The sequence below is a fragment of the Scyliorhinus canicula genome, chromosome 20 (genome assembly GCF_902713615.1).
Source record: "Scyliorhinus canicula chromosome 20, sScyCan1.1, whole genome shotgun sequence".
Taxonomy (NCBI): domain Eukaryota; kingdom Metazoa; phylum Chordata; class Chondrichthyes; order Carcharhiniformes; family Scyliorhinidae; genus Scyliorhinus; species Scyliorhinus canicula.
In genome coordinates this window covers 79220070-79242115 of record NC_052165.1, presented here as the reverse complement: position 1 = coordinate 79242115, position 22046 = coordinate 79220070, and the positions used below count along the sequence as shown (strand labels likewise).

General features: G+C 46.6%; 1 protein-coding gene and 1 non-coding gene across 2 annotated transcripts in view; both read right to left on the bottom strand.

Annotated features, from left to right (window-relative positions):
- Positions 1–9407: 9407 nt before the first annotated feature.
- LOC119954771 (LARGE xylosyl- and glucuronyltransferase 1-like) overlaps positions 9408–22046 on the bottom strand; it is an 89762-nt gene continuing 77123 nt past the window's right edge. Inside the window, exon 2 of the mRNA XM_038780312.1 lies at positions 9408–9690. Within this exon, the coding sequence (XP_038636240.1) occupies positions 9408–9690 (283 nt within the window). The remainder of the gene's footprint in view (positions 9691–22046) is intronic.
- trnae-cuc lies at positions 12949–13020 on the bottom strand. The gene has a single exon. It is a non-coding gene; the product is annotated as a tRNA-Glu (tRNA).

Genomic DNA, 22046 nt, shown 5'->3' with positions numbered 1-22046 from the left:
CAAACAGTGACCCAGAGCTGTAGTTGAACCCGGGTCCCTGGCGCTGTGAAACAGCAGTGCTAACCACTGTCCTACCGTGCCGCCAAACTGCGCTACCGTGCCGGTTCATGTGGATATCACCAAGGACCAATAGCTGTGAAGCACTTCCTAGTGGAATAGCTTGCTTTCATTCAGTCAGCAAAGGGCAATCACTCAGGTGAAGGATTGGAGAATGACTCAGAACCAGTCACCAGCTTCAGGAAAGAATAAGAGGTGACAATGACCACAATAAAATATGTTTTAAGATCCCTAACTGCTTCCTTGCCCTATTTAATGGAGTTCTGTTGGCAGCAGATGTCGCTTGCATTTGGGTGAGCTGGAGAAGCTGTTAAGGACTCTTTTAGCTTTGCTTTTGAATTGCAATGAGTTCTCAATTTCCATGCTGTGTTGCACTTGCTCTCCCAATCATTACACCTCCAGGTACATCAGCTTGATTTGCAGATTGAAAGGGTTGTTTTAGTCAAACATAAAAGCTATTGGGATAGATTTAAAGGTTACCCATCACTCACTGTAATAACCAACAGAGAGGTTTCTTTTTCTTTTCTTCTTTGCGACTGTGGTGTCTGATTGACGGTAAGTTATCAAAAGATGTGCTTTGTGAAAGGAGAGCTCCTTTATTACATGGCTTCAATCAGCCTCCTATAATTGCTGGAGGTAGCACGGTGGAAGTAAGTGTGGAGTTTTGATTTACTGCTCCCTCTGGAGCAGTTTTGATAATTCTGTAATTTCTGGACATTGGGATTGACCTTCCAACCCCGTGATACAATAACACAAATATCCGTAGACCCAATAGCTTTGTTATTCAATTGGGATAATTGCATTGCAGATAACAGCGCTCCATACCTCCTGGGTGGCTCCTCAATACATCTTATTAATGGACCAGGTACCATATTCTCTGGCCCCGTCTGATTCTACGGACTTCTGGCCCGGTAATCATGTGGATGAGAATTGGCGCAGTTCTTGACAAACGTGGCCCAGACACTATGGACTTTGCGGTGGACCAAGGGGGTAACTCTTCAAGAGAGCTGCCCACAAAGTACATCAGAGGGCCAATCTCCACACCCACCCCACTCTCCCATCAATCCAAGACCTGCCGACCCCATGCCCACTAGAAACCCTCCGTTCCTGGAAAGTGAAAACCAGTCGGCTGGGTTTCAAACCCCTCAGATCTTTAATCTGCAAGCCTTTCATTCATATCTCTGTGAAATTACTTTTACTAGGCTACAGTAAGAAGTCTTACAACACCAGGTTAAAGTCCAACATGTTTGTTTCAAACACTAGCTTTCGGAGCGCTGCTCCTTCCTCAGGTGAATGGCTATGATTGACAGCTTCTGTCCACACTCAGCTGTCTGCATTGTTTAATTCATCTCCCTTTAGGCTTGTAGCTTTGAAGTAACCAGCTGTGAAACTAACCAGTTAAGTGCTTTCAATGCTCTCACTTCCTCTTTTTCACTGCAGAAAGTACTTAACTGCATTTGGTGCGGTCCCACCAAATGCCGGCCCGATAGCAGGATTTCCTAGAGAATCCCTCGCAATCCTCGCCATTCATGAATTTGCATGGCGAAGGATTGTGACTCACTCCCGGCTTTCGCGCAAATCAGGTGCAATTCACCTCCGATGGGAATCGGAGAATCTCGGCCACTATTTTGAAGCCAAACCAAGAAGTTCTGCCCAGTGACCAGGCCAACATTTGTCCTTCAACCAACATCACTAAAAACAGATTATCTACTTATTTGCGCATTTCTGTTTGTGGGAACTTGCTGTGTGCAAATTGACATCTACGTTTCCAATATTACAATAGTATTTACAGTTCAGAAAAGTACATAAGAACATAAGAACATAAGAACTAGGAGCAGGAGTAGGCCATCTGGCCCCTCGAGCCTGCTCCGCCATTCAATTAGATCATGGCTGATCTTTTGTGGACTCAGCTCCACTTTCCGGCCCGAACACCATAACCCTTAATCCCTTTATTCTTCAAAAAACTATCTATCTTTACCTTAAAAACATGTAATGAAGGAGCCTCAACTGCTTCACTGGGCAAGGAATTCCATAGATTCACAACCCTTTGGGTGAAGAAGTTCCTCCTAAACCCAGTTCTAAATCTACTTCCCCTTATTTTGAGGCTATGCCCCCTAGTTCTGCTGTCACCCGCCAGTGGAAACAACCTGCCCGCATCTATCCTATCTATTCCCTTCATAATTTTAAATGTTTCTATAAGGTCCCCCCTCATCCTTCTAAATTCCAATGAGTACAGTCCCAGTCTACTCAACCTCTCCTCATAATCCAACCCCTTCAGCTCTGGGATTAACCTAGTGAATCTCCTCTGCACACCCTCCAGCGCCAGTACGTCCTTTCTCAAGTAAGGAGACCAAAACTGAACACAATACTCCAGGTGTGGCCGCACTAACACCTTATACAATTGCAACATAACCTCCCTAGTCTTAAACTCCATCCCTCTAGCAATGAAGGACAAAATTCCATTTGCCTTCTTAATCACCTGTTGCACTTGTAAACCAACCTTCTGTGACTCATGCACTAGCACACCCAAGTCTCTCTGAACAGTGGCATGCTTTAATATTTTATCGTTTAAATAATAATCCCGTTTGCTGTTATTCCTACCAAAATGGATAACCTCACATTTGTCAACATTGTATTCCATCTGCCAGACCCGAGCCCATTCACTTAACCTATCCAAATCCCTCTGCAGACTTCCAGTATCCTCTGCACTTTTCGCTTTACCACTCATCTTAGTGTCATCTGCAAACTTGGACACATTGCCCTTGGTCCCCAACTCCAAATCATCAATGTAAATTGTGAACAATTGTGGGCCCAACACGGATCCCTGAGGGACACCACTAGCTACTGATTGCCAACCAGAGAAACACCCATTTATCCCAACTCTTTGCTTTCTATTAATTAACCAATCCTCTATCCATGCTACTACTTTACCCGAAATGCCATGCATATTTATCTTATGCAGCAACCTTTTGTGTGGCACCTTGTCAAAGGCTTTCTGGAAATCCAGATATACCACATCCACCGGCTCCCCGTTATCTACTGCACTGGTAATGTCCTCAAAAAACATAACATAATTAGCTGTAAAGTGCTTTGGGGCAACCTATGGTCATGAAAGATTTCAATGAAATGCAAACCACATAACTAGGGAAATGGAGAGGTTTTTAAAATAAATAATGGGGGCAAGGAACCAAATTTGGCAAGACACGGTTAATCAAAGAGTTGAAAAGAAGCAAAAGAGGAAGGTATCAATACGGAAAAAGATAAACAGACCATGGCAGGAATGGACAGCCAGAGAGTACAAATCTAACAGTAAATCGGGAGATAAGGCTATAATAATAATAATAGGACAACATGAAAGGCTCTGGGCTGGATCCTCCGTTACCGGGATTCTCCGTTGCGCTGCCAGCGCACTTACGCCCAGGGATTTCCCAAAGGCGTGGGGCTGCCCACAATGGGAATTCCATTGGCCGGATGGTGGGATAGAATATCCAACAGCCAGCGGGAGGGCGCCACTCCAGAAAACTGGGGCGGCAGGACGGAGAAGCCCGCCCTCTGTTTCTGAATGCAGGTAGGTTTCAAAAGAAAACAGATGAACTGATAGAGGAAATAGAAATAAATAAGTCCGATCTGATGACCATTTCAGAGACATGGCTGCAGGATGAAATAGACTGGGACCTGAATATGGAGGGTACATGACATTTAGGAATGATAGAGAACTAGGAAAAGGCATAATGATGGCTCCGTTAATGATGTATTAGCATATTGGAGAGGGATAACTGTTCAGAAAACCAGGATGTGGAAGCAGTTTAGGAACATAGGAATCGGAATAGGCCCTTCAACCCCGCAGTCCTGACCCGCTATTTAATGAGATCATGGTTAATCTGTTTGTGTAGAGATGAGAAACGATTAAGGGAAGAAGTCACTTTTGGGACTGGGGTACAGACCCCAAACAGTAACTGCACTGTCGCATTGTGGATAGCACAATCGCTTCACAGCTCCAGGGTCCCAGGTTCGATTCCGGCTTGGGTCACTGTCTGTGCGGAGTCTGCACATCCTCCCCGTGTGTGCATGGGTTTCCTCCGGGTGCTCCGGTTTCCTCCCACAGTCCAAAGATGTGCAGGTTAGGTGGATTGGCCATAATAAATTGCCCTTAGTGTCCAAAATTGCCCTTAGTGTTGGGTGGGGTTACTGGGTTATGGGGATAGGGTGGAGTTGTTGATCTTGGGTAGGGTGCTCTTTCCAAGAGCCGGTGTAGGTTCGATGGGCTGAATGGCCTCCTTCTGCACTGTAAATTCTATGATTCTATGGGGTGTAAGGGAAGAATTAATGGGAGCTTGTCAGAAAAGCGCAGAAATAATCATGGGGGATTTTAATTTTAAGGCAACACACTAGAGCATTGTTCTGCAGTTTGAAAGCAGGACATGTTTCATCTACTTTCTTTGTTTGTTGTGCCAGATAAGAAGATATTAGGGCAGAAAACAACCTTGTCCCTTTATACGTCCCTTATATGTTAATGACAATCGTAATGGACTTCCCCAGCCTTTCCCCCGTTGCTGTGCAACCCTTTTCTCGTCATTTACTTAACCAATTCCGTTTTTAAAGCCATGGTTGAATCTGCCCTCACCATACTCTGAAGCTATGCCTTTCAGATCCTGATCACTCACTGCGTAATGAAAGCAACCCAATGGATGAACTACTGGATCTACTGCACACTGGTTACCTCATTTACCAGTGGGTATGGAAGGGCGAGAATAGGAACAGAAGCTAGCCATTCAGCCCCCGGAGCCTGTTTTGCCTTTCAGTTAGATCATGGCTGGTCTGTACCTCATCGCCACTCCATATACCTTGATACGCTTGTCAAACAAAAATTTGACGATTTGCTCTTGAAACCTTCAATTATTCCCCAGTATCTTTCCTCAGAAAGATGGGTTAGATTAAACTGAAATCATGGGAATGTCAGATGAAGAGGAGTCCATTTGGACCCTGCTGCTCACACTGGTGCTGCCTCTACATCGAACGCCCCCATTCTAATCCAATTTCCCTCTTCCTCCAAGGCAATCTTTAATATTTTTCTGCCTTGTATTTATCTAATCCCCTGTTACATGTTGTGATTGAATCCGTTCCAATAGCCACTCATCGTCATGCAGTCTATATCCTAATAAGTCTTTGGATATAAACGCTTCTTCTAATATTCCCTTCACGCTTCGAGGACTAATCCTAAATCTCTGCCCGCTAATCTTCCTAACCTTTTGAAGAACCAGAATAATTGAGTCACAGGACAATGAACCATTCAGCTAACAGCTCAATGCTGATCAATCCCTTTCAAATTCAAAGGGGTAAAAAAAGAGCTACCGAAGAGATATCTGTCTGGGAGATATTCTAAAAATAGGAGCGGTACGGTGACACAGTGGTTAGCACTGCTGCCTCGTTGTGTCAGTTACCCGGATTTAATTCCGACCGGGGCGACTGTATGGAATTTGCACTTCCTCCCCGTGTCGGCATGGGTGTTCCAGTTTCTTCCCACAGTTCAAATATGTGTAGGTTAGGAGGATTGGCCATGCTAAAATTCCTCCTTAGTGTCCAAAGGTTAGGTGGGGTTACGAGGACAGGGTGGGGGAGTGGGCACAGGTAAAATGCTGTTGCGGACTCGATGGGCTGAATGGCCTCCTTCTGCACTGTAGGGATTCTATGGATTCTATGAATTGCATTGCATGAGGAAGGGTGGTCAAAGGAATGAGAGCCCTTTAAAAACAACTGCAGGTCATGGTTTTAATGAAAAGACGGCTTGTTGAATAATTATTTCATGTTGATCTTCACAGCAGAGAAGGAGGATAATATTCCTGGGAAACTAACAATGAATCAAGGATTGGAACTCACTAAAATAGACGTAATCAGGAAAACAGTATCATAAAAATTGTGGCATTAAAGACTGACAATCCCCAATATCAGCTGGGTTCCACGCCAGGAGGTTTATGAAGGTGAGGAAGTGAACAAACGAATATGATGGACTGTAGGACCCTGAGGGTAATGAGTTCACAGACGGAGAACAAAGGGATGAGCACAGCTTGGCTAGGAAGGGGGAGGGGAGCTTTGCCTCGTGGAGAGAATAGTGAAAAGGATGCTGGGTAACAAGAGGCCAGGATTGGGAAAATGCGAAGTGAGTTGTAAAATTTGTCAGAAGGTGTATACATTGGCCTATGGGAAGCTTGTATGCGAATCTTGGTGTGATTCAATATGTGCTGTGATTCCTTTCTCTTAGCCCTCACTAACATTTGGGAACTTTAGAAGACAGCTGTGTGTGTTCTAATGTCCCAAGAGTGAGTCAGCCTTGCAAGCTGGTGGAAATAAAACAATAATTGATACCTGCTAATCTATCTCAGATTTTATTGAGTCCAGACTGGCAAAAAAGAATCAGGGATTAACAAAGGCGAGAGAGAAATTTGCAGCAGATTGAGAAATAATCTTCTCTAGGTCTCTCGATTCAGGATTTGGCCTCATAGATTGAAAAATTCCAGATCTCAAGAGACAAATGGGAGAGAGAAACAAGGAAATGATGGACCTGTTGTGAGGATGGTACACACAAGTACAGCCTGAGCTTGACAGCTGGTTTGTGATGCGGAGCAAGACCATCAGCGTGGGTTCAATTTCCCTACCGCATGAGGTTCTTCATGAAGGTCCCATCTTCTCAATCTTGTCCCTCATCTGAGGTGTGGTGATCCTCAGGTTAAATCAAGGGTGGCACGGTAGCACTGTTCCTTCACAGCATTAGGGATCCAGGTTAGATTCCAGGCTTGGGTCACTGTCGGTGCGGAGTCTGCATGTTCTCCCCGTGTGTGCGTGGGTTTCCTCCGGGTGCTGCAGTTTCCTCCCACCAGTCCCGAAAGATGTGCTTGTTAGGTGAATTGGACATTCTGAATTCTCCCTCTGTGTACTCGACCAAACGCCGGAGTGTGGCAACTCGCGGATTTTCCAGTAACTTCAACCGGTTTAGCACACTGGGCTAAATCGCTGGCTTTTAAAGCAGACCAAGGCAGGCCTCCCCGAACAGGGCTTTTCACAGTAACTTCATTTGAAGCCTACTTTTGACAATAAGCGATTTTCATTCATTTCATTTCAAAGTAAGCCTACTTGTGACACTAATAAATATTATTACTAAATCACCACCAGTCAGCTCTCCTCCTCAAAGGGGAAAGCAGCCTATGGTCATCTGGGGCAATGGCAACCTTACTGTACATACAAGTCCTGCATGGATACTCAACTTCATCTCATTCAGGTTTTTTGTGTCGGTCTGCACAGTGGAAGACACAAATAACATGCCAGTGACTGATAGAAATGAGGCTATGACAGGTGAGGACCTTGAGAGGATTGCTATCACTAAGGAGGTAGTGATGGGCAAGCTAATGGGGCTAAAGGTAGACAAGTCTCCTGGCCCTGATGGAATGCATCCCAAAGTGCTAAAAAAGATGGCTAGGGAAACTGCAGATGCACTAATGATGATTTACCAAAATTCACTAGACTTTAACTGGACTGTGTTCAAACAGTACATTGCATGCTCCTCCTCAGAGCTCCTCTCCATTATGTTCAGTGGCGCTGTGGAATGCAGCTGCTCTTGTTTTCTTTTGCATTGGTGTGTTCTGTCTTGTGCAGCAACATGCATGAATACGCCCTCTACGATTACAAAGGCACGACAGTGGCAAGTCAGGCAGGGACCCCTCCCCCTCACAATGATAGCAGTCCACCCCTGTCTTGGGTCCACGCCCTACGTGCTTTTCCCGGTCCTTTGACTCCAGTCCGGTTTCGAGAGCCATGCCTGGTTCTCTCGCTGTGCCTGCTGCTTCAGCCGCACACCTCGTGGTCACACTGCCTCTGGGGTGGTCCCGGTGGATTGGAAATTAGCAAACGTGACACCACTGTTTAAAAAAGGAGGTAGGCAGAGAGCAGGAAATTAGAGGCCAGTGAGCTTCACTTCAGTAGTAAGGAAGATGCTGGAATCTATCATCAAGGAAGAAATAGCGAGGCATCTGGTTAGAAATTGTCCCATTGGGCAGACGCAGCATGGGTTCATAAAGGGCAGGTCGTGCCTAACTAATTTAGTGGCATTTCTTGAGGACATTATGAGTGAAGTAGATAACAGGGAGCCAATGGATGTGGTATATCTGGATTTCCAGAAAGCCTTTGACAAGGTGCCACACAAAAGGTTGCTGCATAAGATAAAGATGTATGGCATTAAGGGTAAAGTAGAAGCATGGATAGAGGATTGGTTAATTAATAGAAAGCAAAGAGTGGGGATTAATGGGTGTTTCTCTGGTTGGCAATCAGTAGCTAGTGGTGTCCCTCAGGGATCCGTGTTGGGCCCACAATTGTTCACAATTTACATAGATGATTTGGAGTTGGGGGACCAAGGGCAATGTGTCCAAGTTTGCAGATGACACTAAGATGAGTGGTAAAGTGAAAGTGCAGCGGATACTGGAAGTCTGCAGAGGGATTTGGATAGGTTAAGTGAATGGGCTAGGGTCTGGCAGATGGAATACAATGTTGACAAATGTGAAGTTATCCATTATGGTAGGAATAACAGCAAACGGGATTATTATTTAAACAATAAAATATTAAAGCATGCCGCTGTGCAGAGAGACCTGGGTGTGCTAGTGCATGAGTCACAGAAAGTTGGTTTACAGGTGCAAAAGGTGATTAAGAAGGCAAATGGAATTTTGTCCTTCATTGCTAGAGGGATAGAGTTTAAGACTAGGGAGGTTATGTTGCAATTGTATAAAGTGTTAGTGAGGCCATACCTGGAATATTGTGTTCAGTTTTGGTCTCCTTACTTGAGAAAGGACGTACTGGCACTGGAGTGTGTGCAGAGGAGATTCACAAGGTTAATCCCAGAGCTGAAGGGTTGGATTATGAGGCGAGGTTGAGTAGACTGGGACTGTACTCGTTGGAATTTAGAAGGATGAGGGGGGATCTTATAGAAACATATAAAATTATGAAGGGAATAGATAGGATAGATGCGGGCAGGTTGTTTCCACTGGCGGGTGACAGCAGAACTAGCGGACATTGCCTCAAAATAAGGGGAAGTAGATATAGGACTGAGTTTAGGAGGAACTTCTTCACCCAAAGGGTTGTGAATCTATGGAATTCCTTGCCCAGTGAAGCAGTTGAGGCTCCTTCATTACATGTTTTTAAGGTAAAGATAGATAGTTTTTTGAAGAATAAAGGGATTAAGGGTTTTGGTGTTCGGGCCGGAAAGTGGAGCTGAGTCCACAAAAGATCAGCCATGATCTCATTGAATGGCGGAGCAGGCCCGAGGGGCCTGATGGCCTACTCCTGCTCCTAGTTCTTATGTTCATTCATTACCTCAGGTACTCACAGAGACCATACATGGGGAGGAAGTCAATGTCAGACAGGAACATGTAGGGTGTGTTGACATGTTTCATCGCTGTGTTCCGCAGCATATTGACAGGGTAGAATTGTCCTTCCTTGTAGACGATGTGATAGCCAAAGTTGCTTCTGCTCATCAGAACCTCAGAGCCCTGGGCGTAGCGGAGGAACTGCTGGGCCTCAGCATCAGACAGATAGAGCGTGAGACTGATCGGGCCCTCCCAGTGCTTACAGATTGCCTCCAACATCTGCAGCCTGAGGGAAGAGCAAGGATAATCAACTGTGAGCAGGCGGTAACACGAGAATACGAAATTTGAAAGGGATATCAGGGCTAATGCGAGTTGTACAATTCCAAACTCCACACAGACGGTCACCCAAGGCCGGAATTGAATCCGAGTCCCTGGAGCTGTTAGGCAGCTGTGCTAACCACTGTGCTACCATGCCGCCCCAGAAGGTCACCTCTCATTCTTCTACATTCTGAAGGCATATCCAGCAGGAGATGGGGGAGCAATGAGATCATTCACAAATTTAATCCCCAAAAAAATAACCCAGCATTCTAGATTTGCTGGAGCTCCTCACTTGGACAGTGTGTGCTGAAGAATTCCAGGCATATACAAGGTCTCCCAGGCATGGCATAAGGCCCTAGATGCCGGGAGAATCCCATGAATGGCAGCACGGTATCACAGTGGTTCGCACAGTTGCTTCACAACTCCAGGGTCCCAGGTTCGATTCCCGGCTTGGGTCACTGTCTGTGCGGAGTCTGCACATTCTCCCCGTGTCTGCGTGGGTTTCCTCCGGGTGCTCCGGTTTCCTCCCACAGTCCAAAGATGTGCAGGTTAGGTGGATTGGCCATGATAAATTGCCCTTAGTGTCCAAAAGGGTTTAGGTGGGGTTACTGCGTTACCGCGATAGGTTGGAGGTGGTGGGCTTAAATGGGGTGCTCTTTCCAAGGGCCGGTGCCGACTTGATGGGCTGAATGGCCTCCTTCTGCACTATAAATTCTATGATTCTATGAATTCATCTCCTCATTCACCAGGCTCTGTCTCCCACAGTCTTGTGTTACTACGGCATCTGCCTGTGTGTATCTGAGCGCGGGTGTGTGGAACCAGCAATTGAGAGATCATCTGTCTCTTTCTTAAATTCCTATAGCTTGTAATTTATACTTCACAGACAGTTACAAGGTTGGCTCGAACACAGTTCACTTGCCTGAACAGAGAAAGCTGCTGCATTCCGTTACCCTGCACTCCTAACTCACAACTAAGCAATCTTAGGTTCCCCAGCGTGAGCTTTCAGTGTTCTGCTGATACACTAAGCATTAGAGACGTAACAAAAGTTGTTCTTTACATACATTCCACCCGCTTCCGCTCAAACACAAGGCCATTATATAACACCGTTCATGCTTCAGAATGCTGAGAATTAGCTTGAAAGGACCTGCAGGAACCTCTCCTCCTTCGCAGTAATAATAGTATGCTAATCTAGAGAACAGTTTGGATCACATCTAAAGCAGGAGTGAAAGTTAAACCTTGTACTTCTTGTACTTTGAAGATATAAGCCTGGAGGCGTTACCAATAATTAATTGAATCAGGAAGCAGATTTGTTGAACCATAATTAATGCGTTGGGACCAGGGCAGTTCACAAATTAGACTAATATGTAATGTGTAAGGGGAAATGCAACGAGACCTGGGTGTCATGGTGGGACAGTCGCTGAAGGTTGGCATGCAGGTACAGCTGGCAGTGAGGAAAGCTAATGGCATACTGGCCTTCACAGTGAGAGGATTTGAGTATCGGAGTAGGGATGTCTTGCTCCAGCTATACAGGTCCTTGGTGAGGCCACACCTTGAGTATTGTCTGCAGTTTTGGCCTCCTAGTTTGAGGAAGGGCATTCTTTCTATTGAAGGTGTCTAGCGAAGGTTCTCCAGACTAATTGCCGGGATGGTAGGACTGACATAGAATTATATAGTTTACCCTGCAGAAGGAGAACATTCGGCCCATCGGGTCTGCACCAGCCTTTGGAAAGAGCACCCTATCTCCACCTTATCTCCTTTATCCTTTAACCCTACCTAACCTTTTTTTGGACACTGAGGGCAATTTAGCACGGCCAATGCACATATTTGGACTTTGTAAGGAAACCGGAGCACAAAGGAGAAAACCCACGCAGACACAGGGAGAACGTGAACCTGGAACCCTGGAGCTGTGAAGTAACTGTGCTAATCACTGTGCTACCTTTCTGCCTCTATGGAAAAGTCTGAATCGACTTTTCTTGTACTGTACTGGAGTTCAGAAGAATGAGAGGGGATCTCATAAAAACATATAATTATGACATATAATTATGCATTATGGGCAGCACGGTAGCATGGTGGTTAGCATAAATGCTTCACAGCTCCAGGGTCCCAGGTTCGATTCCTGGCTGGGTCACTGTCTGTGTGGAGTCTGCACATCCTCCCCGTGTGTGCGTGGGTTTCCTCCGGGTGCTCCGGTTTCCTCCCACAGTCCAAAGATGTGCGGGTTAGGTGGATTGGCCATGCTAAATTGCCCGTAGTGTCCTAAAAAAGTAAGGTTAAGGGGGGGGTTGTTGGGTTACGGGTATAGGGTGGATACATGGGTTTGAGTAGGGTGATCATTGCTCGGCACAACATCGAGGGCCGAAGGGCCTGTTCTGTGCTGTACTGTTCTATAATTCTCTATAAAATCCTGGTGGGACTGGACAGGCTAGATGCATGAAGAATGTTCCAGATGCTGGGGTCGTCCAGAAAGCTATTGGGGCCAGTTCGTTGAAAATATTCAAGAGGGAACTGGACGTGGCCCTTCCGGCTAAAGGAATCAAGGGGTATGGAGAGAAAGCGGGAGTGGGGTACCGAATTTGCTCAAATAGCCATGATCATATTGAATAGTGGTGCAGGCTTGAAGGGCCGAATGGCCTACTCCTGCACCGATTTTCTATGTTTCTACGTAACAAACTCCAGAAATGAGATGTAACCCACATTCTGGCCATCTGCACTCACGCTTTATCCTTACAGTCAGGGGTTTGAAGTAAGGTTGGAATGGAAGCAATTGAAGCTTCAAGGCTACATCCAAAGATATTTTTGTAAAGATTCTTTCAAAGGACATGGGCATCACTGCGACAAGGTCATCATTTGTTACCTGTCGCTGTTTGTCCTTGAGATCAGTATAGAGTCAACCACATTGCTGTGGGCCTGGAGTCACAAGTAGGTCTGTCTGGGTAAAGGTAGCAGATTTCCTTCTCTATTGCAGCACTGCACTGCAGGAACTCACTAAGGCTCCTTCAATGCACCTTCCTAACTCATGGCTTCTGCCACCTGGATGACAAGGGCAGCAGACACATGGAAACACCACCAAAGAAAAAAGAACAATGCAGCACAGGAACAGGCGCTTCGGCCCTCCAAACCTGTACCCTTGGCCAAAACCTTCAGCAATTCTTTGTGCTGCATCCCTCTATACCCATCCCATCCATGTTTTTGTCAAGATGCCTTTTCAACGCCGTATAAAGCGTCATTCCCTGACCGGGAATCGAACCCGGGCCACGGCGGTGAGAGCACCGAATCCTAACCACTAGACCACCAGGAAACACCAGAATCTAGTGCAGAAAGCCATTCGGCCCATCGAGTCTGCACCGACCATTAGAAAGAGGACCCTACTCAAGCCGACACCTCCGCCCTATTCCCGTAACCCCACTTAACCTTTTTGGACACTAAGGGCAATTTAGCTTGGCCAATCCTCCTAACCCGCACATCTTTGGACTGTGGGAGAAAACCGGAGCACCCGGAGGAAACCCACGCAGACACGGGGAGGATGTGCAGACTCCGCACAGACAGTGACCCAAGCTGGGAATCGAACCTGGGACCCTGGAGCTGTGAAGCAACTGTGCTAACCAGTGTGCTGCCCAAAGGCTGACGGATTTCCTTCCCTAAAGGACATTAGTGAACCAGATGGGTGTTCATTAATGACAACAATCGACTATAGTTTCACGGTCATCTTTAGACTTCTAATTCCAGATTTTTACTGAATTCAAATTTCACCATCTGCCATGGCGAGATTCGAACTCAGGTCCCCAAAGCATGACTCTGGGTCTTTGGATTACTAGTCCAGTGACAATACCATTACGCCACTGTCTACCCACTTGGGACTACATCACCGTTTCTCCACTGTCACTGGGTTAAAGTCTCTCCCTTACTGCCCTGTGGATGTCCTATCCCACATGGACTGCAACGGTTCAAGAGAGCTGCTCCCTCCCCCTGGGGCAGCACGGTAGCATTGTGGATAGCACAATTGCTTCGCAGCTCTATGGTCCCAGGTTCAATTCCGGCTTAAGGTCACTGTCTGTGCGGAGTCTGCACATCCTTCCCGTGTGTGCTCTGGGTGCTCCGGTAACCTCCCACAGTCCAAAGATGTGCGGGTTAGGTGGATTGGCCATGATAAATTGCCCTTAGTGTCCAAAATTGCCCTTAGTGTTGGGTGGGGTTACTGGGTTATAGTTATGGGGATAGGGTGGAGGTGTTGACCTTGGATAGAGTGCTCTTTCCAAGAGCCGGTGCAGACTCGATGGGCCGAATAGCCTCCTTCGGCACTGTAAATTCTTTGATAATCCTCAAGGGCAATTAGGGACGGGCAACAGTGACCTTGTCAGGGATGCCCACATTCTTTGAAGCAATTTTTTAAAAATCCAAAGGGGCTCAGCCGGCTTCAAAAGGTGTCCTGCAATTCAATAGTGTGAAAACAAATGAGAGGCATTTCCTCCCTCGGGGAACAGATTAGAACTTCTATTTGTGCCAACGTGGGCAGCAATACTGACTGGAATTATTGCAATCAGATCACACTTTTCTTGCCTCTCTGGCTGAGACTGAAAACTTCTCATGCAATTGATTCAAGGTCCATAATATACATTCTCTTTATGTAACCTCTATTTGGGCAGCTGACACTGCTGATTTAACAGTGGTGCACCCTTCAGTAGCAAACATTAGCAACTATGCATCCTACATCTCTTCATCAAAAACTCTCCACACACCTCTGCTCCCACAATCTCTTTGTGCAGTAGGCAGGATGTCTTCATAGAGTCAGTGTTCCTACATTGCAGAAGACCATTTGGTCCATTGAGCCTGCACCGCCCTTTTCAAAGAGCGCCTTACCTCGGCCCAGTCCCCACCCTGTCCCCATAACCCCACCTAAACATCTGGACGCCAAGGAGCAATTTAGCATGGCCAATCCACCTAACCTGAACATCTTTGAACTGTGGGTGGAAACGGAGCACCCGGAGGAAACCCACGCACACACGGGGAGAACGTGCAAACTCCACACAGACAGTCACCTGAGGCCGGAATTGAACCTGGGTCCCTGGCACTGCGAGGCCATGCTAAATTTCCCCTCAGTGTCCAAAACGTTAGGTGGGGTTACTGGGTTACAAGGATTGGGTGGGGCATGTGTCTAGATAGCGTGCTCTTTCAGAGGGTCAGACTTGATGGGGTGAATAGCCTCCATCTCTACTGTAGGGATTCTATAATTCTCTGATTCTATGTATTAGGAGCAGTAGTAGGCCATCCGGCCCTTCGAGCCTGTCCTGCCATTCTATAGGATCGAGGCTGACCTGATTGCAACCTCAACCCTACATTTCCACCTACCGCTGATAGCCTTGCTTATCCTGTTCTGCCTTGAAAATATTCAAAGACTCTGCTTCCAGAGACACAAGACCCTCCAAGAGAAAACGATTTTGCCACATCTCTGTCTTTAATGCTTGACCCCTTATTCTTAAACAGTGACCCCGAGTTCTCGATTCTCTCTCAAGAGGAAACATGGGGCGGAATTCCCCTTTCCTGAGACTAAGTGTTGACGCTGGGGCAGGATTCGTGGACTTCCACGACAGCAAACCTGGGGCCGAACGTGGACTGATTCAGTGACCATTGAGGGGCTAGCACCGGCACCATGTGGAACACAATCAATTCCAATGGGAAAAGGTGCAGGATTCACCGGGTCCGTGATTGACACTCAGGAAGCTGACAAGCATATACGTATTACACTCCCCACACACACTCATTCCAGCCAACAAGATGGCACTGGCTTAGCCTATCCCATTGATGGGTCGGCTGGGGTCAGAGGGCACCTTGGGGGTTGGCCTGGGGGGACACACCAATACATGATATGCAAATGGTGTTTACTGATTGTGCATTCCAGAACACATTGACGCCACTGTCAAGGTGACGGAGAATTGTGATTTGGCGTGAAATCGGCACCCGGCGCGATTCCTGTCCAATCGCGTTTCGTGATTCCTGCGTTGGCTGACGGAGAATCCCTTCCATCTTCTCTGTTGAGTTCACAGAAGTAGCCACACGGAAAGGTTTGGGAACAAAAGATTTATTCACAGAGGTGTAGAAATGCTATGTTCACAGGGCGGGCTGAGTGTTTTTGTGGTCTGGTTTCCTCTCCCACTGATAAGGGGCTTCCGCCCCCTCAGTGGGGAAGCTCATACTCAGTCGGACCTGCAAGGGGGAGGCGGGGTAGAGCAGTCGGGCCTGTGACTCAGTGGGGGGTGGAGGGTAGTACTGCTCACAGTGACTCCAATGGTGGTCTAAGCATCACGTTGTGTAGCCAATGCATTAATTTTATCTTTTCTATTCCTGTCCTCTGTTTATAAAGACCAGCATTCTCTTTGCCTTTGACCAATGTACCTAGACCCAACAAGTCTCTTTGGACTTTCACTGTTTCTAACTTTTCACCATTTAGAAAGTGCCCTGTTCCATCCATTTGGCTCCAAAGTGGATGGCAGCATACTTGTCTGCATTGTAATCCATTTGCTACACAACACTGCCCACTCACCAATCTATCAATATTCCCTTGCAATTTTACACTTCGGTCTGCTCTGTTTAAAATCCTTATGTCATCAGAAAATTTGGACAAGTGGCTTTCTATCCCATCAGCTAAGTCATTGATGGGTATAGTGCATGTTGGGGTAAATGGGTGTGAATCATGCAAAAGTAGTTCTCTTGAGTTGAACAATGGAGGGGGACGGATGGAGTGGTTGACTCTGTCACGCATTGTGGAGAGATTAAATGGGGATAATGCATCAGTAAAGTGCTGCTATTCTGCTTGAGCAATTTTAAATCGTCCATGAGCTCAGGTGGTCTAGAACGCTCAAGAGTTCAGCACACCAAGTGAAACTATAATGTAGCCCAATAGTGAATGGCCCTGGTATTTACTGTGAGTTTTCTTTTTATGTGGGATCTCTTACTTCCCTATTTGAGGGACCACCCTGTGAGAGAATGAAGCACTTTCCAAGGCCAAGAGGTACACTTTCTATTACCCATCCCCTTAGAAAAGCCTCCCCTCGATTGGTTACCCACAATAGATGGAGAATTTTGTCGACCACCTCAACCTATTCTCAATATGCATCAGGCATGCACATTTATTAAACCAGTTTGGTAATATCGCAATCAAGGATTCCTAGGGTAGGCAAAGCACTTTTTCAATGAAGAGTGAAACTTACTCCACACTCATTGTCAAACAATGTATCTCAGCCCCAACTGGGTTGTTTCCAAGTTTGTTTTTTGGATCACATTTTCAGTCTCAGGATGAAAAATGGAAGACTGCTCCTGTAGCCTTGGCCAGGATTCTCCGCTCCCCAACGCCGAAATCGCGTTCGGCGCCGGGACAGAGAATCCAGTTTTATGCATGAAATCAGGACCAGCGGCGGTTCGTCGATTCTCAGCCCCCTGAAACGCGACATATCCACCGCCCAGCTACCGGCCCAAGCGGCCGAATTCCCGACGATTGTGTCACACAGACACAGAACAGTACAGGACAGAACAGGCCCTTCGGCCCTCGATGTTGTGCCGAGCAATGATCACCCTACTCAAACCCACGTATCCACCCTATACCCGTAACCCAACATTTTAGGACACTACGGGCAATTTAGCATGGCCAATCCACCTAACCCGCACATCTTTGGACTGTGGGAGGAAACCGGAGCACCCGGAGGAAACCCACGCACACACGGGGAGGACGTGCAGACTCCGCACAGACAGTGACCCAGCCGGGAATCGAACCTGGGACCCTGGAGCTGTGAAGCATTTATGCTAACCACCATGCTACCGTGCTGTCCTGTCTGGTGATTGGCTGCTGTGTTCTGTGTGCTCACTGGTCATCCTGTGTGTCAATCACTGCCTGTCTGCACTCCATTATATACATTGATGTATATTATGAAAGGAATGGGGCTGATCAGGATGGCATAGGACTTGGAGTGTAATCGGGAGGTGATGATATTCCCGTCACATTATTACTTGAGTCAAAAACAGAAAATGTTGCACAATCTCATCAGGTCTGACAGCATGTCTGGAGAGAGAGAAGAGCTAATGTTTGGAGGCTGGATGACTCTTTGAGATCAAAACAATCTCTCGCCACAGATGCCATCAGACATGCTGAGATTGGCCAGCACTTTCTGTATTCGTCTCAGATTCCAGCATCCGCAGTAATTTGCTTTTAGATTATTATTTGAGTCCTGCTGAAAAATGAGACATGCTATCAAAGCTTTTCGTTTTGCACTTATCAGGATAGCTCACAAGAAATTAATGACAGCAGAGGGGGAACAACAATATATATTGCATGAGAAAAGAGTGCTGATTGGTAGTCCAGTTGTCCTGATCATCTCTTCTCATGCAACATACATTGTTGTTCCCCTTTGGTTATTGGTAATTTCTTGTGAAATGTCCTGATGAATGCAAAATGAAATGCTTCACTATGTCCTATTTGTCAGCAATACCCAAATTCCATCATTATTGCTCTTGCCTTTCATGCTGGTCGATGTCAGAGGGGAGTGATGAATATTTAATTAGACTCTTGAATAAATCTTTCTGATGTAGGCGAGGGATCAGGAGGTGAGGCACTTGTCCAGACTCTCTGCCCTGTTCCTGTAGCCCTGAGGTGGTCTCACAGAGTTATCATCACTCTCCTGCCTTGTATAGTGACCCACTGATTGGGCCAACACAGACTCATCATGCTGAGGGGATGGTACATACACCCTGGGAGGGTGTAGCAGGGTAGTTGGTGGGGGGTGGGGGAGGGGATAGTGGGTGAGTAGAGGGATGGGGCGGAGGAGGGGAATGGGGAGGAAGGGCAAAGCTTCACCATATGAGAAACGGGTGAGGATGAGGGCCTCCCTGGTCCTCCAGGTATGCCGGACCCTCACCACCGCCTGTCCTCCATCCTCCGGCTCCTCCTGCGGGTCCTCCCCGGGCGCGACCTCCATCCCCTTTTGGTCCGGCTTTTCCTCCTCAGACGAGGCCTCATTTCCCTCCTCCTCCAGCATATCAGGCATCACAGAGACGTGGTTGCAGGGGGTTCAGGACTGGCAGTTAAACATCCAGGGATTTACAACCTATCGAAAAGACAGAGAGGTGGGTAGAGGGGGCGGGGTTGCCTTGTTAATTAGAAATGAAATTAAATCAATAGCACTAAACGACATAGGGTCAGACGATGTGGAGTCTGTGTGGGTAGAGTTGAGGAACCACAAAGGCAAAAAAACCATAATGGGAGTTATGTACAGGCCTCCTGACAGTGGTCAGGACCAGGGGCACAAAATGCACCACGAAATAGAAAGGGCATGTCAGAAAGGCAAGGTCACAGTGATCATGGGGGACTTCAATATGCAGGTGGACTGGGTAAATAATGTTGCCAGTGGACCCAAAGAAAGGGAATTCATTGAATGTTTACAGGATGGCTTTTTGGAACAGCTTGTGATGGAGCCCACGAGGGAACAGGCTATTCTGGACTTAGTGTTATGTAATGAGCCAGAATTGATAAAAGACCTTAAAGTAAGGGAACACTTAGGAAGCAGTGATCATAATATGGTAGAATTCAGTCTGCAATTTGAAAGAAAGAAGGTAGAATCAGATGTAAAGGTTTTACAGTTAAATAAAGGTAATTACAGGCGCATGAGGGAGGAACTGACGAAAATCGACTGGAAGCAGAGCCTAGTGGGAAAGACAGTAGAACAGCAATGGCAGGAGTTTCTGGGAGTAATTGAGGACACAGTGCAGAGGTTCATCCCAAAGAAAAGAAAGGTTATCAGAGGGAGGATTAGGCAGCCATGGCTGACAAAGGAAGTCAGGGAATGCATCAAGGCAAAAGAGAGAGCCTATAATGTGGCAAAGAGTAGTGGGAAGTCAGAAGATTGGGAAGGCTACAAAAACAAACAGAGGATAACAAAGAGAGAAATAAGGAAGGAGAGGATCAAATATGAAGGTAGGCTAGCTAGTAACATTAGGAATGATAGTAAAAGTTTCTTTAAATACATTAAAAACAAACGGGAGGCAAAAGTAGACATTGGACCGCTCCAAAATGACGCTGGTAATCTAGTGATGGGAGACAAGGAAATAGCTGAGGAACTTAATAAGTACTTTGCGTCAATCTTCACAGTAGAAGACATGAGTAATATCCCAACAATTCAGGAAAGTCAGGGGGCAGAGTTGAATATGGTTGCCATCACAAAGGAGAAGGTGCTAGAGAAACTAAAAGGTCTGAAAATTGATAAATCTCCGGGCCCAGATGGGCTACATCCTAGAGTTCTAAAGGAGATAGCTGAAGAAATAGTGGAGGCGTTAGTTATGATCTTTCAAAAGTCACTGGAATCAGGGAAAGTCCCAGAGGATTGGAAAATCGCTGTTGTAACCCCCCTGTTCAAGAAGGGAACAAGAAAAAAGATGGAAAATTATAGGCCAATTAGCCTAACCTCGGTTGTTGGCAAAATTCTAGAATCCATCGTTAAGGATGAGATTTCTAAATTCTTGGAAGTGCAGGGTCGGATTAGGACAAGTCAGCATGGATTTAGTAAGGGGAGGTCATGCCTGACAAACCTGTTAGAGTTCTTTGAAGAGATAACAAATAGGTTAGACCAAGGAGAGCCAATGGATGTTATCTATCTTGACTTCCAAAAGGCCTTTGACAAGGTGCCTCACGGGAGACTGCTGAGTAAAATAAGAGCCCATGGTATTTGAGGCAAGGTACTAACATGGATTGACGATTGGCTGTCAGACAGAAGGCAGAGAGTTGGGATAAAAGGTTCTTTTTCGGAATGGCAACCGGTGACAAGTGGTGTCCCGCAGGGTTCAGTGTTGGGGCCACAGCTGTTCTCTTTATATATTAACGATCTAGATGACGGGACTGGAGGCATTCTGGCCAAGTTTGCCGATGATACAAAGATAGGTGGAGGGGCAGGTAGTATTGAGGAGGTGGGGAGGCTGCAGAAAGATTTAGACAGTTTAGGAGAATGGTCCAAGAAGTGGCTGATGAAATTCAACGTGGGCAAGTGCGAGGTCTTGCACTTTGGAAAAAAGAATAGAGGCATGGACTATTTTCTAAACGGTGACAAAATTCATAATGCTAAAGTGCAAAGGGACTTGGGAGTCCTAGTCCAGGATTCTCTAAAGGTAAACTTGCAGGTTGAGTCCGTAATTAAGAAAGCAAATGTAATGTTGTCATTTATCTCAAGAGGCTTGGAATATAAAAGCAGGGATGTACTTCTGAGGCTTTATAAAGCACTAGTTAGGCCCCATTTAGAATACTGTGAGCAATTTTGGGCCCCATACCTCAGGAAGGACATACTGGCACTGGAGCGGGTCCAGCGGAGATTCACACGGATGATCCCAGGAATGGTAGGCCTAACATATGATGAACGTCTGAGGATCATGGGATTATATTCATTGGAGTTTAGGAGGTTGAGGGGAGATCTAATAGAAACGTACAAGATAATGAATGGCTTGGATAGGATGGACGTAGGGAAGTTGTTTCCATTAGCAGGGGAGACTAGGACGCGGGGGCACAGCCTTAGAATAAAAGGGAGTCACTTTAGAACAGAGATGAGGAGAAATTTCTTCAGCCAGAGAGTGGTAGGTCTGTGGAATTCATTGCCACAGAGGGCGGTGGAGGCCGGGACATTGAGTGTCTTTAAGACAGAAATTGATAAATTCTTGATTTCTCGAGGAATTAAGGGCTATGGGGAGAGAGCGGGTAAATGGAGTTGAAATCAACCATGATTGAATGGTGGAGTGGACTCGATGGGCCGAATGGCCTTACTTCCACTCCTATGTCTTATGGTCTTATGGTCTTATATCACCCCGCTGCTGTGCCAGGTTGTGAAGGGCAGAGCAGGCCACCACAAATCGGGTGACCCTCTTGGGGGGGGTGTTCTGCAGTGCACCGCCAAGTGGTTCAGGCATTGGAACCGCATTTTGAGCAGTTTATGACAGCACAGGTGGCAGCATGGACCTCGTTATATTGGGTCTCCGCCTCCGACTCCGACCTCTGTACTGCATCATCAGCCAGGACCTCAATGGGTACCACCTATCCACCAAGAGCTAAAGCTTGGTATCCATATGTTCCAGTGGCATTCAAGGTGGTAAAACAGCCTCAACATCCACTGTTTTTGACTCGTGGCAACATGCGAGTCAACATGCAGCATGCAGCATTCAACACACTCACAATAAAATCCCCTGCAATCTGCAAGAGCATTTCTGCAACACCTGCACGTTCAGATCAATCTGCCTCTCTCCCTCCTGCAGATCCCAGCAGTAGACTCCTCAGCAGTGGAAAATTGCACTGACCCAGAGCAC